This window comes from Coenobita brevimanus, chromosome 62 (genome assembly GCF_032717465.1).
Source record: "Coenobita brevimanus isolate Jiangsu-jjx chromosome 62, ASM3271746v2, whole genome shotgun sequence".
In the NCBI taxonomy this organism is placed as follows: domain Eukaryota; kingdom Metazoa; phylum Arthropoda; class Malacostraca; order Decapoda; family Coenobitidae; genus Coenobita; species Coenobita brevimanus.
This window is the reverse complement of record NC_137015.1, coordinates 40,630,275-40,646,207: the sequence shown is the minus strand read 5'-3', so window position 1 is coordinate 40,646,207 and position 15,933 is coordinate 40,630,275. Positions and strand designations below refer to the sequence as shown.

General features: G+C 49.4%; 1 protein-coding gene across 1 annotated transcript in view; it reads left to right on the top strand.

Moving 5' to 3' along the window:
• LOC145404078 (protein groucho-like) overlaps positions 1-14,862 on the top strand; it is a 52,213-nt gene extending 37,351 nt beyond the window's left edge. The window contains exons 14-17 of the mRNA XM_080275684.1: positions 251-595; positions 763-1,012; positions 12,313-12,936; positions 14,661-14,862. Coding sequence (XP_080131810.1) covers positions 251-595; positions 763-1,012; positions 12,313-12,936; positions 14,661-14,768 — 1,327 coding nt within the window. The 3' untranslated portion in view covers positions 14,769-14,862. The remainder of the gene's footprint in view (positions 1-250; positions 596-762; positions 1,013-12,312; positions 12,937-14,660) is intronic.
• Positions 14,863-15,933: the final 1,071 nt, after the last annotated feature.

Here is a 15,933-nt window from a genome sequence, read left to right as displayed (position 1 = left end):
ATTAATAGTACTTTACTCCAGTTTGGTATAATCGCCATAAACCCAGTTATTACGAAACGTTTATTTATTTATTTTTTATTTTGTTACTTCCTCCTCGTGTGTTTGTCTCCCCCCCCCCCTGCTGGTGTGGTGGTGGAGGGAACACCGCCGCCACTGGACGCTGTGGTGGTGGCGGCGCAGTGTTCACTCCGCCACCCCTGCAGCATGGCTCACCCCGCCGCCCCTCTGACCCAGCTGTTCTGCCCCGCAGCCCGCGCAGTTCGGGGTCGTCGTCGTCCACGCCGCAGGCCCGGAAGGAGGAGAAGCCTGCCACGCCCAACAGTAAGACGCCCACACCCACGTCCTCGGGTGCGGCTGTCAAACCCGTGGGCAAGACGGCCCCACTGCCAGGCGTGGCGTCCTACCCCCCTGGCTACCCCCTGCCTGAAGCTGCCGCAGCCGCCGCCGCTGCCGCTGCTGCTGCCGTCGCTGCCGCAGGCTCGGGCGCGCCGTACCCGTACCCGCGACCGCCGGCGCATCCACAGGCGGCCCCACCGTCGTCCCTGGACATGCACGGACGCGCGGCGTCGCTGCACGCGCTGCAAGGCGGCAAGCCGTGAGTACCCCCTCCCCCCCATGCCAGTGTTGCAGTGACCAGTGACATATTCCCCGCTGCCCTGCCCGCCCGCTGGCCCCCTTTAGGCTTACTGTGAGGGGGGAGGGGGGGCGGGCAGGGCAGCACTGTTACGGTGACAGTCGTTACTGACCCCTGTTGTGTCTCAGGGCGTACAGTTTCCACGTGAACGGCGAGGGGCAGCTGGCGCCGGTGCCATTCCCCCCCGACGCCCTGCTGGCACCGGGCATCCCCCGCCACGCGCGCCAGATCAACACCCTACACCACGGCGAGGTAGTGTGCGCCGTCACCATCAGCAACCCCACCAAGTACGTGTACACCGGCGGCAAGGGCTGCGTCAAGGTGTGGGACATCAGCCAGCCGGGGTCCAAAACACCTGTGTCCCAGCTGGACTGTCTGGTGAGTTGACACCTGCTGCCTACAGTACACTCTGGCCACACCACACCACACTGCATGTTCCACTTAACCTACAGGTACAGGTGGCTTTAAAACATCATAGGTATGGGGGGTGCCTCGTAGCTCAGGTACAAAGATTTATGTTTTTATTAATCACCACATGTAACTTTTTACCTCATTTCTGTTGATTGATCAGGACATTAAAAAATGAAACACATGTAGAGTTTCCAAGACTAGAGCTAAGTTAATGGAGTGTGTGGGAGCACCTGCACCGGGCATGATAGGCAGGTGGGACAGCTTCAGGTGACAAAATTAGTGTGTAAAGGTGTCATTTAATTAGGTGTCAGTACAGGTATAGGGATGTGTGTCATATCTCAAGATGGTCAACATTTTTACACTTGCAACGGAGTAACTTGGGGTGATTTATACACTCTGAAATTAATTATAGTGTTAATTATAGTGAGTGTAGAGGGGAGGTATACTAAATTGTGCAGTGTAGTGTCCGTATACTGAAGTGTTCTTGTTATACACACCACTTGTTCTAAAATACTGAACACACACACACACTGCCTTAGAAAATGTGTTCTCAGGTGTTCAGTAATTTCTTAGTGTTCAGTGGTTTCCTAATGAACACTGTTATTGTTATTCATATTTGTACCCTAATGGCTTTACCTTTATGACCCAACAGTAATTCAGGATTCATTTATTATTCAGTAGCTTACCCCGTCGATTTTGGGAGTGTGTGTGTGTGTGTGTGTGTGTGTGTGTGTGTGTGTGTGTGTGTGTGTGTGTGTGTGTGTGTGTGTGTGAATACTTTCAGACTGGTTAACTTAGGCCAGCATTTTCGAGTTAAAGAAGCTCCCTAACACCTTTTCCTAAGCGATTTATTTTGCTTATTACACGTTACTGCCCTCCTCTGTGTTACATAAATCCTTTTAGCATGGCCATACCCTGCATACTCGTAAATAACGTACTGAAGGGTATTAACCAGCCATAACCAAAAATAAATCGCTATGGAAGAGGTGTTAGGGAACTTCCATAATCAGCAAGAATACGGATGTTAGATAATCCGGATAATCGCTCGATGGTAGCAAGGATTTGTTTTACATCGCCGATCTGAAGGGGTTAAGGGAGATTTATGCAGTTAAGGGAGTTAGGGAGATTTAAGCGGTTAAGGGAGATTTATGCAGTGAAGGGAGATTTATGCAGTGAAGGGAGAATTATGCTGTTAAGGGAGAATTATGCTGTTAAGGGAGAATTATGCAGTTAAGGGCGATTTATGCAGTGAAGGGAGTTAAAGGGAGATTTATGCAGTGAAGGGAGTTAAGGGAGATTTATGCAGTGAAGGGAGTTAAGGGAGATTTATGCAGTGAAGGGAGTTAAGGGAGATTTATGCAGTGAAGGGAGTTATGGGAGATTTATGCAGTTAAGGGAGTTATGGGAGATTTATGGAGTTAAGGGAGATTTATGCAGTGAAGGGAGTTATGGGAGATTTATGCAGTGAAGGGAGTTATGGGAGATTTATGGAGTTAAGGGAGATTTATGCAGTGAAGGGAGTTATGGGAGATTTATGCAGTGAAGGGAGTTATGGGAGATTTATGCAGTTAAGGGAGATTTATGCAGTGAAGGGAGTTAAGGGAGATTTATGCAGTTAAGGGAGTTAGGGAGATTTAAGCGGTTAAGGGAGATTTATGCAGTGAAGGGAGTTAAGGGAGATTTATGCAGTTAAGGGAGTTAGGGAGATTTAAGCGGTTAAGGGAGATTTATGCAGTTAAGGGAGTTAGGGAGATTTAAGCGGTTAAGGGAGATTTATGCAGTGAAGGGAGTTATGGGAGATTTATGCAGTTAAGGGAGATTTATGCAGTGAAGGGAGTTAAGGGAGATTTATGCAGTTAAGGGAGATTTATGCAGTTAAGGGAGATTTATGCAGGATTTTGACGGGTTTATTGGATTTATTTCTAGGATATATTGATATAGAGGGATTTAATTTTATTCAGTGTAGCAAGGGTGTATTAGGTGTAGGTGTAAGGAATGGTGGGGGGAGTGTGTACTGTGTTCATGCTTTTTTGAGAGTAGTAGTAGTAGTAGTAGCAGCAGTAGTAGTAGTATTGTAGTAGTAGTAGCAACAGTAGTAGTAGTAGTAGCAACAGTAGTAGTAGTAGTAGAGTAGTAGTAGGAAAAGATAAGGAATTTAGAAGAAAAAGAAGAGGGAGAGAGAGAGAGACAAGAAATGGTGAGAGAGAGAGAGAGCAACCCCCTCCGAGGCTGGCATTCTAGTGTTTGTATTGGACAAGTGCTTTAATGCTGCCCCGCTGAGAGCCCTCCTACCTCCCTCCCTCCCACCTTCTCTCCCTCCTTCCCTTCCTCTCTCCTCTCCCTCCAGACTCCCTCCCTCCGTGTCTCCCTGCCCCTCCATCCTTTTTTTTTTTTTTTTTCCTGCCTGTCTCTTGTCTCCCTCCCTCCAGAGTTTGTCAGCGTCTTCTCCCTCCCTTCCTCTCTCTCTCTCTCTCTCTCTCTCTCTCTCTCTCTCTCTCTCTCTCTTTCCTTCCCACCTATTTCATCTATCCCATTCATCTCCTTCCTCTCTCTTCTCTCCCTCATTCCTTCCATCCTTCACTTTCCTTCCCTCCCTCCTTCTGTCCTTCATCAATTCCTCCCTTCCTCCTCCCATCCCCCTCCTCTCTCTCTCTTCTCTCCCTCATTCCGTGCCTCTCCCTGTCTTGCTTCCTCCCTTCCACCCATCTCTCTCTCTCTCTCTCTCTCCCTTCCTGTCTGTCTTCCCCCCTCTTCTTCCTCGTTCTTTGCCCCTTCATTCTGTTCCCTCCTTCCTCCCTCCAGTCTTTCCTCCATCCCTCCTTCCTCCCTCCAGTCTTTCCTCCATCCCTCCTTCCTCCCTCCATTCTTTCCTCCATCCCTCCTTCTTCCCTCCAATCTTTCCTCCATCCCTCCTTCCTCCCTCCAGTCTTTCCTCCATCCCTCCTTCCTCCCTCCAGTCTTCCCTCCATCCCTCCTTCCTCCCTCCAGTCTTTCCTCCCTCCCTCCTACCTCCCTCCCTCCAGTCTTTCCTCCATCCCTCCTTCCTCCCTCCAGTCTTTCCTCCATCCCTCCTTCCTCCCTCCAGTCTTTCCTCCATCCCTCCTTCCTCCCTCCAGTCTTTCCTCCATCCCTCCTTCCTCCCTCCAGTCTTTCCTCTATCCCTCCTTCCTCCCTCCAGTCTTTCCTCTATCCCTCCTTCCTCCCTCCAGTCTTCCCTCCATCCCTCCTTCCTCCCTCCAGTCTTCCCTCCATCCCTCCAGTCTTCCCTCCATCCCTCCTTCCTCCCTCTAGTCTTCCCTCCATCCCTCCTTCCTCCCTCCAGTCTTTCCTCCATCCCTCCTTCCTCCCTCCTCTCCTTCTCCTTCCCTCCTCCTTCCCCATTTTCTTCCCTCCCTCCTTCCTACCTTCTCTCCCCTCTCTCCCTCCCTTCCTTTTTCCCTGTTTCCTTTCTTCCCTTCTTCCTTCCTTCCTTCCTTCCTTCCCTCTCTCTCTCTCCCTCTCTCCTTCCTTTCTTCCCTCCCTCCCTCCCTCCCTCCTTCCTTCCTTCCTTCCTTCCTTCCTTCCTTCCTTCTTTCCTGTCTTCCCCATTTTCTTCTCTCCTTCCTACCTTCTCTCACTACTCTCCCTCCCCTCCTTCCCTATTTCTTTTCTTTCCTCCCTCCTTCCCTCCCTTATATGGTGTTCATAGGGACTTAATATTGGGCAGGGAGCACCACCACTTCTGTTAATGTACACACACACACACACACACACACACACACACACACACACACACACACACACACACACACACACACACACACGGAGAGGGGGGGGGAAGGGACGGAGAGAAACGAAAGAATTAATGGAGTGGAGAAGAGAGAGAGAGAGAGAGAAAAAAAAAATACGTAAAATCAGAAGAGGAAAGAATGGAAGAGGAGGTTGGTGGAAAAACAAACACGAAGCGAGCACACACACACACACACACACACACACACACACACACACACACACACACACACACACACACACACACACACACACACACACACACACACACACACACACACACACACACACAATTTCATTATCTTTACACACATTCTCTCTCTCTCTCTCTCTCTCTCTCACACACACACACACACACACACACACACACACACACACACACACACACACACACACACACACACACACACACACACACACACACACACACACACACCGTTAATTACTAGCAAAAAACACCAGTGAAAAAAGCCAAATTACTGCAAGACAAAAAAACTTATTCCAAACACACACACACACACACACACACACACACACACACCGCTTGACAGCCTAATGCTTCCAAACACCGTCAAACAGCAGGCAAACACGGATATGCATTTTCAAACACCGCCTGACTCATCACATATTCACCCAGGCAGACATCCAAGCACCGCCAAAAAAAGCATATCCAAACACTTCCTGACTCATATCCAAACATGACCAAACACCAGGTAGAAATTCAGTCACGGGGTAAGCACGTCCACACACCAAGTAAACATTCAAACGCCAGGTAAACATTCAATCAGTAGGCAAGCACATCCAAACACCAAACATCCAAACATCAATTACGTACCACCAAACACATCCATTCACCGTACATTAGTATACAAACAGCAAACATCCGGACACCAGACAAACATATCCAAACACCGGGAAACATCTAAACATCAATGATCCAGACAACCAAACTCCGCCAAACACATCCAAACTCCTCACAGTGACATCCAAACACATCCAAACTCCTCACACTGACGTACAAACACATCCAAACACCTCAAACTCACATCCAAACATCAGTCCACATGACACACCCAAATACACTGACATCCAAACACCGCCAGACACCTTACACTGAATCCAAACACCGCCAAGCACATCCATCCACCTCACTCACATCCAAACACCTTTCACGGACGTCCAAACACCGCCAAACACATCCATCCACCTCACTCACATCCAAACACCGCCAAACACATCCATCCACACTCACATCCAAACACCTTGCACTCACATCCATTCCCGCCTCACACACACACAGCCAGACCATCCAAACACCACCAAACAGCAACCAAGCGTGGGCAAACAGCGGCTGTGTGGGGATCATCAAGTGGAGCCGTGTTTGTTTACCCACAGCAAACACACTCACGGCCCTGTTTGCTCTCACTCCCTCCCTCCTTCACTTCATTCACCCCCCGTGTTTTTTTGGCGTGTTTTATTTGGTGTTTTGGCATGTTTTATTTCCCTGTGTGTGTGTGTTTTTGTCTGCGTGATTTTTTCTTGTTTTTCTGTTTGTTTTTTCCCCTTCTTCCTTCTTTCCATCATTTCTCCTTCCTTCATTCCCTCCCTCCTTCCTTCCTTCCTTCCTCCATTCATTCATTCATTTCCTCCTTCCTTCCTTCCCTCCTTTCTTTTGTCATTCCTTCCTTCCTTCCTGCCTTCATTCCTTCCCTCCTTCCTTTCTTCATTCATTCATTTCCTTCTTCCTTTCTTCCCTCCTTTCTTTTGTCATTCCTTCCTTCCTTCCTGCCATTCTTCCCTCCTTCCTTCCTTCATTCCCTCCTCCCTCCCTCCCTCCTCCTTCAACTCATTCCGCCCGCAAGGCATTTTTTATAAGGCGGTTTTTCTGTTAAACACTGAAATTGCTCCTTACCCCTCCTTCACCTTCCTTCACTCCTACCCTCCTTCACCTTCCTTCACTCCTACCCTCCTTCACCTTCCTTCACTCCTTCCTTCACTCCTACCCTCCTTCACCTTCCTTCACTCCTTCCCTCCTTCCTTCACTCCTTCCTTCCTTCCTTCACTCCTACCCTCCTTCAACTTCCTTCACTCCTTCCTTCCTTCCTTCACTCCTACCCTCCAACTTCCTTCACTCCTTCCTTCCTTCCTTCACTCCTACCCTCCTTCAACTTCCTTCACTCCTTCCTTCCTTCCTTCACTCCGCTTTCTTTGATTCCTTCCAGCCTTCTGTCTTCCTTCATTCATTCACTCCTTCATTCCTTCACCTCTTTCCTTCCTTCTTTCTCCCTTATTTCCATCCTTCCTTTGTGCCTTCTGCCTTCCTCCATTCTTTCACTCCCCTCCTTCTTTCTTTCCTTCCTTCCCGTCATCCTCCTTTCCTTCCTTCGTTCCTTCTTCCTTCATTTTCTCTACTTCACTCTCCCTCTCACCTCTTTCCTTCCCTCTCTCTCTTTCTCTTCGTTCCTTCACTTTCCCTCCCTCCCTCGAATACTTCTTCCTTATTTTTCCTATTTTCCTGCCTTCTCTCTCTCTCTCTCTCTCTCTCTCTCTCTCTCTCTCTCTCTCTCTCTCACCTTGAGCGTTTTAATATTTGAGATGGAATTTAAATTTTAGTAAGAGGGAGGGAAGGAGGGAGGGAGGGAGGGAAAGAGGGAGGAAGGAAAGGGAGGGACAGACGGGAGAAGAGAGAGTGAAGGAGGGAGGGAGAGAAGGGAGGAGGAAGTGGGACGGAGAGAGAGAGATGGGAAGGAATTGAAAGGTGTGGTAGTAATGTTGATAGTTGTGGTAGCTGCCTTTTTCGTCTTATGTTGGTAGTTGTGGTAGCCGTAATGTTGGTAGCTACTACGAATGTTGGTAGTAGTGGTGGCAATGACTGGTAGCAGAATGGTGGTAGTAGTAGTGATGGTGGTAGTTGTGGTAGTCGTAATAATGGTAGTAACAGTGGTAGCAGAATGGTGGTAGTAGTGGTATTGATGGTGGTAGTTGTGGTAGCCGTAATGTTGGTAGTGATGGTAGTTGTGGTAGCCGTGATGGTGGTAGTTGTGGTAGCCTTAATGTTGGTAGTGGTGGTGGTAGTTGTGGTAGCCGTTATGTTGGTAGTGGTGGTGGTAGTTGTGGTAGCCGTAATGTTGGTAGTGGTGGTGGTAGTTGTGGTAGCCGCAGTGGTGGTAGTTGTGGTATCATGGCTTTTAGTAGTGATAGTGGTTATCAGGGCAGCTATCAGGCCTCAAGTGCCTTGTTGTGTTGCCTGATTGGGGGCCGATTGTGGTAGTTGTGGTAGGAGGATGGTAGGTGTGGTAGATGGATGGTGGTAGTTGTGGTACTGTAGGAGATGAATGTAGTAGTTGTGGTAGGGGGATGGTGGTAGGTGTGGTAGGAGGATGGTAGGTGTGGTAGAAGGATGGTGGTAGTTGTGGTACTGTAGGGGATGAGTGTAGTAATTGTGGTAGTTGTGGTAGGGGATGAGTGTAGTAATTGTGGTAGTGGTGGTAGTTGTGGTAGGTGATGAGTGTAGTAATTGTGGTAGTGGTGGTAGTTTTGGTAGGGGATGAGTGTAGTAATTGTGGTAGGGGTTAATGGTTGTGGTGGAAAGAGGATGATGGTAGTTGTGGTAGGAGAATGGTAATAGTTGTGGCAGGAAGTATTGTGGTTGTGATGTTGGTAGTGGTAGTTGTTTGATTGTGGTGGTGATAGTGGTTGTAGTGGTAGTGGCGATGGTGGTAGTTAAGGCGATGGTGGTTGAAATAGTTGTTGTCGAGGGGTAATGGTGGTGAGTGATGGTGGTTGCGGCTCTGAGGATTGTGGTAGTTGACAACCACAATTTAGGCCATCATATACTGTCACCCTTCATCTCCCTCACCACCTACCACAATCTCAGCTACCACAATTCCGCCTCCTACCACAATTCAATCTACGACCTTCCTAGTTTGACCACAATTTAATCTCCTACCACAGTTTAGTCTCCTACCACAATTCAGCCTCGTACCACAATCCCAACTACCACAATTCAGCCTCGTACCACAATCCCAACTACCACAATTCAGCCTCGTACCACAATCCCAACTACCACAATTCAGCCTCGTACCACAATCCCAACTACCACAATTCAGCCTCGTACCACAATCCCAACTACCACAATTCAGCCTCGTACCACAATCCCAACTACCACAATTCAGCCTCGTACCACAATCCAAACTACCACAATTTCACATCCACCACAATCGCCCTTACATCAAATATTCATCCTCCATTTTGTGCCTTTTCTCCGCTACCACAGTTCTACCACTATTGTACCACAGTTCTACCACTATTGTACCACAGTTCTACCACTATTGTACCACAGTTCTACCACTATTGTACCACAGTTCTACCACTATTGTACCACAGTTCTACCACTTTTCTACCACAGTTCTACCACTTTCTTACCACAGTTCTTCCACTAATATTTTGCCACAGTAACCACTATTCTACCACGTCTTCCACCACAATTCTGCCACAGTTCTTTACCACAACTCTACCACATCTTCCACCACAATTCTGCCACAGTTTTTCCATGTCAATTCTCCTACCACAGTTCTGCCACAGTTCCCAGTACCTTTAATCTCTGGCCACAGCATTATTCGCTACCACCTCCTCTACCACAGCTACCACAATTCCCCCACTACCACAATTCATTTACCACAGTTTCCAGTACTCTCATTCTCAGGCTACAGTTCGTACCCTAATTCTCTGCTACCACAATTCCTACCACAGTCTGTCTACCACTTCCTACCACAATTATCCGCTACCAGAATTCCTACCACAGTTATCAGCTACCAGAATTCCTACCACAGTTATCAGCTACCAGAATTCCTACCACAGTTCCTACCACAATCGTTACCACAGATGTCTGCTACCACATATTCTACCACAGTTTTCAGCTACCACACTGGTTACTACAGTTCCTACCACAATTCCTACCACAATCCTTCCTCTGTCACAATAAAGTTAAGGAAGAAAGTGGGAGGTTGACTAAAGTTGCTCCAGTACTCCCCGGCTGAGAGAGAGGGAGAGAGAGAGAGAGGGAGGGAGGGAGGGAGGGAGAGAGAGAGAGAGAGAGAGAGAGAGAGAGATGAAAGGAGAGCAAGGAAGAGAAACAGAAAAGAAGAGGAGGAGAAGGAATGAGTGGGAGAGAAGAGAAAGAGAGAGAGAGGGAGAGAGAGAGAATGAAAGGAAAACAAGGAAGAGGAACAGAAAAGAAATGAAGAGGAGGAGAAGGAATGTGTGGGAGAGAGAAGAGAGAGAGAGAGAGAAAGAGAGAGAGAGAGAGCACTAGAGGGAGAGAAAGAAACGATAAAAAGGATGTTAAATTTTTGGAAAAGGGAGAGAAAGAGAAAAATGGAGGGAGAAAGAGATAGAGGGAGAGAGAGAGAGAAAGGGCGAGGAGGGAGAAAGATAGAGGGAGTGGAGAGGGAAAGGCGAGAGGATGGAGGAAAGATGAGAGAGGGGGGGTAGGAAAGATGAGGAGGGAGGGAGGAAAAGGGAGGTGAGATGAGAAGGGTGTAAGGCTTCGTGGATGAGCACCCCACACCGGGAGAGAGAGGGGGGGGAGGGGGAGGGGGGAGAAAAGCAAGGCGGGGACTGGTAAAATAGAGAGAGAGAGAGAGAGGAGGGGGAAGAAAGGAAAGGCTGAGACTGATGAGAGAGGGAGAGGGGGGGGGGAAGGGTAAGAGAGTGAGAGAGATTAGTATTCTGAGGCTAACCTACCAGCCAGACGCTCTCTCTCTCTCTCTCTCTCTCTCTCTCTCTCTCTCTCTCCCCCAACCATTTCTTTTCTCTTTTCTTTCCCCTATCCCTCCCTCCCCCCCTCCCTTCCCTTCCTCCCTCCCTCCCTCCCTCCCTATCTCTCCTTCCCTCCCTCCCTCTCTCCCTCCCTCCCTCCCTCGGCCACTGAGAATGGACTTAGAGATAAGATAAAACAGAGTAGAGGCTGATAACGGCTGCCTGTGTAGATAATGGTGTGGGTGTGGGTAGGGGTGGTGTGGGTGCGGGTAGGGGTGGTGTGGATGCGGGTAGTGTGGGTGTTTGTGTGGGTAGGGGTGGTGTGGGTGTGGGCGTGGGTATTGTTAGGAGTGTGGGTGTTGGTAGGGGTTGTGTGGGTGTGGGTGTGGGTACGGGTAGGGGTGGTGTGGGTGTAGGTAGGGGTGGTGTGGATGCGGGTAGTGTGGATGTTTGTATGGGTAGGGGTGGTGTGGGCGTGGGTATTGTTAGGAGTGGTGTGGGTGTTGGTAGGGGTTGTATGGGTGTAAGTAGAGGTGATGTGGGTGTGGGTAGGGATGGTGTTGGTGTGGGTGGGGGTGGTGTTGGTGTGAGTGTGGGTGGGGGTGGTGTGAGTGTGGGTGGGGGTGGTGTTGGTGTTGGTGTGGGTGTGGGTAGGGGTGGTGTGGGTGTGGGCGTGGGTATTGTTAGGAGTGGTAGGGGTTGTGTGGGTGTGGGTATAGGTGGTGTGGGTGGTGTTGGTGTCAGTGTGGGTAGGGGTGGTGTGGGTGTGGGTAAGGATGATGTGGGTGTTGCGCCATAGCATTGTCTTTTTCTGCCACCGAGCTACGTGAAATAAGCTCCAAAAGGACGAAAGTCTCTGCCAGTTAAGGTGAAAGGAGTGTGGGTGGGGATGCTGGTAGTGTGGGTGTTTGTGTGGGTAGGGTATGGGTTAGGCAGATGTGTGAGGAGATAGGCAGGACCCAGATGGCGGGATAAGGCAGGGGGTTAGGCAGAGTGGCGAGGCAGGACAGGACTACGGAATGAGGTGCCTAGGACGTGAGGTTCCAGGCAGGAGTCCGGAGTTAGGCAGGGGGAGGGGGAGGCAGGAAGCAGGGAAGGTCAGGCGTAGACTGTGAATGAGGAGGGTGGGCTTGGGGGACGCAGGGGGAGGTAGGGTGAAAGGGTGCAGAGGGTAAGGCAGGGTGAGGTAAGGGGAAGGGAGAGACAGAGTATGGGTGAGGCAGGCTAAGGGAGAGTGCGGCGAGGGAGGAGAAACAGGGGATGGTAGGCAGGAGGTGAGGGTGAGGGTGAGGGTGAGGGTGAGGGAGGTAGAGGCAGGGTGGCAGGGAAGTGGCTAAGAGCATGTAAGAGGATGAAGTGAAGCCGGACAGAGTTTGGAACGGGTTAGGACAGCTGAGACACACACGGGCAGGGCAGGGAAGGACACAGGAAGGCAGAAAAGAGTAAGGCAGTGAAGGATACATGGACGGGCAGGACACAGCAGGGCAGGGAGGGACACTTTGGTAAGCAGGACACATAGTTAAGGCAGGGCAGGGCAGACCAACAAGACCTACAGCATCACCTTACTGAGGGAACTACCACCAGATGTGCTCACCCGCTGGCAAGTGTGGGTCTGGTGGACAGAGTGAGATATGGAGGAAGGGGAGGGCTTGATATGGCAGGGCACACCAGGACAGGACAGATGTAGGGCAGGGCATGAGTTTGTCAGCAGGGTGTGCACTAACCCCGTGATATTACAGCAACGTGACAGCTACATCCGGTCGGTGAAGCTGCTGCCAGACGGGCGTACGCTGCTGGTGGGCGGGGAGGCGTCCACCCTCAGCATCTGGGACCTGGCCACGCCCACGCCACGCATCAAGGCCGAGCTGACGTCCGCCGCCCCGGCCTGCTACGCCCTGGCCATCAGCCCGGACTCCAAGGTGTGCTTCAGCTGTTGCAGTGACGGCAACATCGCCGTGTGGGACCTGCAGAGCCAGACCCTCGTGCGGCAGTTCCAGGGACACACGGACGGCGCCTCCTGCATCGACATCTCCCCCGACGGCACCAAGCTGTGGACGGGCGGCCTAGACAACACCGTACGCTCGTGGGACCTGCGGGAAGGCCGGCAGTTACAGCAGCATGATTTTACCAGTCAGATCTTCTCCCTGGGTTACTGTCCCACGGGGGAGTGGTTGGCGGTGGGCATGGAGAGCTCAAATGTGGAGGTTCTGCACATCACCAAGCCAGACAAATACCAGCTACACCTACACGAGTCATGTGTACTCTCACTCAAGTTCGCCTCCGCCGGCAAATGGTTCGTGTCCACCGGCAAGGATAATCTTCTCAACGCCTGGCGGACTCCCTACGGCGCCTCCATATTCCAGGTGAGGCTGCAGGGGTAGTAGTGAATTATTAGCATCTATACTCATTATTATACTTATCGTTAGTGCTATCATCATCGTTCATTAGACTCCGTAAAAAATCATCATTATCGTCATCATCAACGCAGTTAGTTCACTGGTAAAGAAGAAATATTCTGAGTGGAGAAGTGTCTTTAGAAGGGAAATTAATTAGTTTGTGATGATGATGATGATGATGACAAAACAGTAAGATAAATGAATAAATCCTCACATGTACATTTAACACTCCTGTGGATATCTTGAAGCAACTCACCTCGCTCCCACCCTGATAGCACTTCTTATTAATCAACATGTGTGTGTGTGTGTGTGTTCTCAGTACCACTCCCACACCACAAACTACCACCCCTACCCCCCACATTACCACACCACACCACCCAACTCTCTCATTACCACACCACACCATACCACCACGTACACCCAAATCACCACACCACACCACCACGATACACCCCCCCACCCCCACCACACCACCCCTACCCTACCACACACCCCACTACCACACCACCCCTACCCTACCACACACCCGACCACCACCACACCACCCTTACTGTATCACATCCTACCAGACACCCCACCACCACCTCCACCCCTACCCTACCACACACCCCACCACCACCACCCGCACCACACATGTCCTTTCTCACCCTGTCTTATCTCTCTCACCCTGTTGCAATCAGTATCGTAAAAAGGTGACATACTAAGTGGTTGAGACAGTATCAGGGTGAGGAGTACTGAGGGACGTGTGGTGTTAATGGGGTGGTTCGTCCTTCATATCGGTCAGCTGGTCGGATGTAAACAAAAATCAGCTGATCGAATGTAAACATGAGATGCCCGCCCGACACGTGGGTTTGCTGTGTGTGTGTGTGTGTGCGCGCGCTTTTAGGGACACACACACACACACACACACACACACACACACACACACACACACACACACACACACTACTCAATTTCTAGGACAAATATCCATCTCTCTCTCTCTCTCTCTCTCTCTCTCTCTCTCTCTATCTATCTATCTATCTATCTCTATCATCTTATCTATTTCTCTCTCTCCTCCCTCACTTACAAGTCTTCACACCGTCTTCCACGTTTCCATATAGGTATTTAGGTTAAACACTTATTGTCACCCCTCTCTCTCTCTCTCTCTCTCTCTCTCTCTCTCTCAAGCCTGCATCTTCTCCCTTATTCTTTCTTTCCTGTTTATCTCTCTACTATTTACCAAGTTTCTTCCTGCCTATAAATAACCTCTGTCTGTCTGTCTGTCTCTCCCTCTGTCTGTCTGTCTGTCTCTCTCTCTCTCTCTCTCTCTCTCTCTCTCTCTCTCACCAGTTTGCCTTTCCTTTTACAGAGTTTTACAGGTGTAAATCTTAAACATGTCTATTTACATCTCTTTTTTTCCTCATGTTCTCTCTTTCTCTCTTTTCCTCTTCTTTTCTCTCTCTTCTCTCTTTTGTCTATTTTCTCTTTTTTCCTCCCTTTTTTTAGGCTGTTTCCTCAATTTTGACATTTCCTCTCTCTCTCTTTTACTCTTTTTTCTGTATTGACATTTTCTCTCCTCTCTCTCTCTCTCTCTCTCTCTCTCTCTCTCTCTCTCTCTCTCTCTCTCTCTCTCTCTCTCTCTCTCTCTCTCTCTCTCTCTCTCTCTCTCTCTCTCTCTCAATTTGTACCTTCTCTCTCCCCCCCCACAGTCGAAGGAGTCGTCGTCCGTCTTGAGCTGCGACATCTCTGCCGACGACAAGTACATCGTGACCGGCTCTGGCGACAAGAAGGCCACCGTGTACGAGGTCATCTACTAGCCCCACCTGACCTCTGACCTGACCTCTCACCTCCCTGCTTCCCTCCAGTCCGCTGCCCTCTACCACTACGGCCTGCTTCAAGGGTTAGTGTGACTCCAGGGGGTTGGGTCGAGAGCCTGTGACCCTAAGTGACTCAAGGGGTAGGTCAAGAATTCGTGACCTCCTTAAGTGACTCAAGGGCTAGGTCAAGAGCCTGTGACCTTAAGTGACTCAAGGGTTAGGTCAAGAATTCGTGACCTTAAGTGACTCAAGGGTCATTTAAGAATCTCTGACCTCCTTAAGTGACTCAAGGGTTGGTCAAGAATTCGTGACCTTAAGTGACTTGGTGTTAGACAATAATCCATGACCACCTTAAGTGACTCAGAGGTCAAGAATTCGTGACCTTAAGTGACTCGAAGGTGTTAAGAATCCGTGACCTCCTTAAGTGACTCGGAGGGTCAGGTCAAGAGTCTATGATCTTCAGTGACAAGGGTAATTCTGTACGTGACCCAACGTGACCCGACCTGACTCTAAGAAACAGGTGAGGGTCTGACCTTCCAAACTCTCCTTAATGGCCTCTATGCTCGTTACCGGCGCCGATACAGGTGACACCTTACCTGAACACTCCTTCTAGGTCGTCTCTTGTGTGACCTCACTTGATCTCGATATTGACCCGTAGCAAGGAAGTGGGAAGACGTAGGTGACATCTTGAAGGAACTAGAGTCGTTGAAATTGTGAACAGAATTGGAAAAATGGCAGAGCATGAACATTGAAGAATTGTGAATGGAATAGTGGAGCATAAATGTAATAAAGGAAGTGGGAAGAAGTAGGTGACATCCTGAAGACACGAGATGTTGAGATTGATAATAAAGTTGAAAAAAAGGTTGAGATATATTGAGGGTGAAGTAAGAAAGATAGTTGAGCATGAAGACTGAGACTTGTGAAGGAAGTGGAATCAATTAAATGATGTCTTGAGAGGAACGTAAGTCACTGAGGCTGAGAAAGTTGGTAAAGCAGACTGAGAATAAAGTTGGTAAAGCAATTGAGCATAAAGAACAGTTGGGAATAAAGTTGAAAAAAGACTTGAGCATAAAGATTGAGGAATAGGGAGTGGAAGAACTGAATTTCAGATATTTAGTCATTGAGATTGAGAATTACACTGAGCTTAAAGACTGTCTGAGAATAA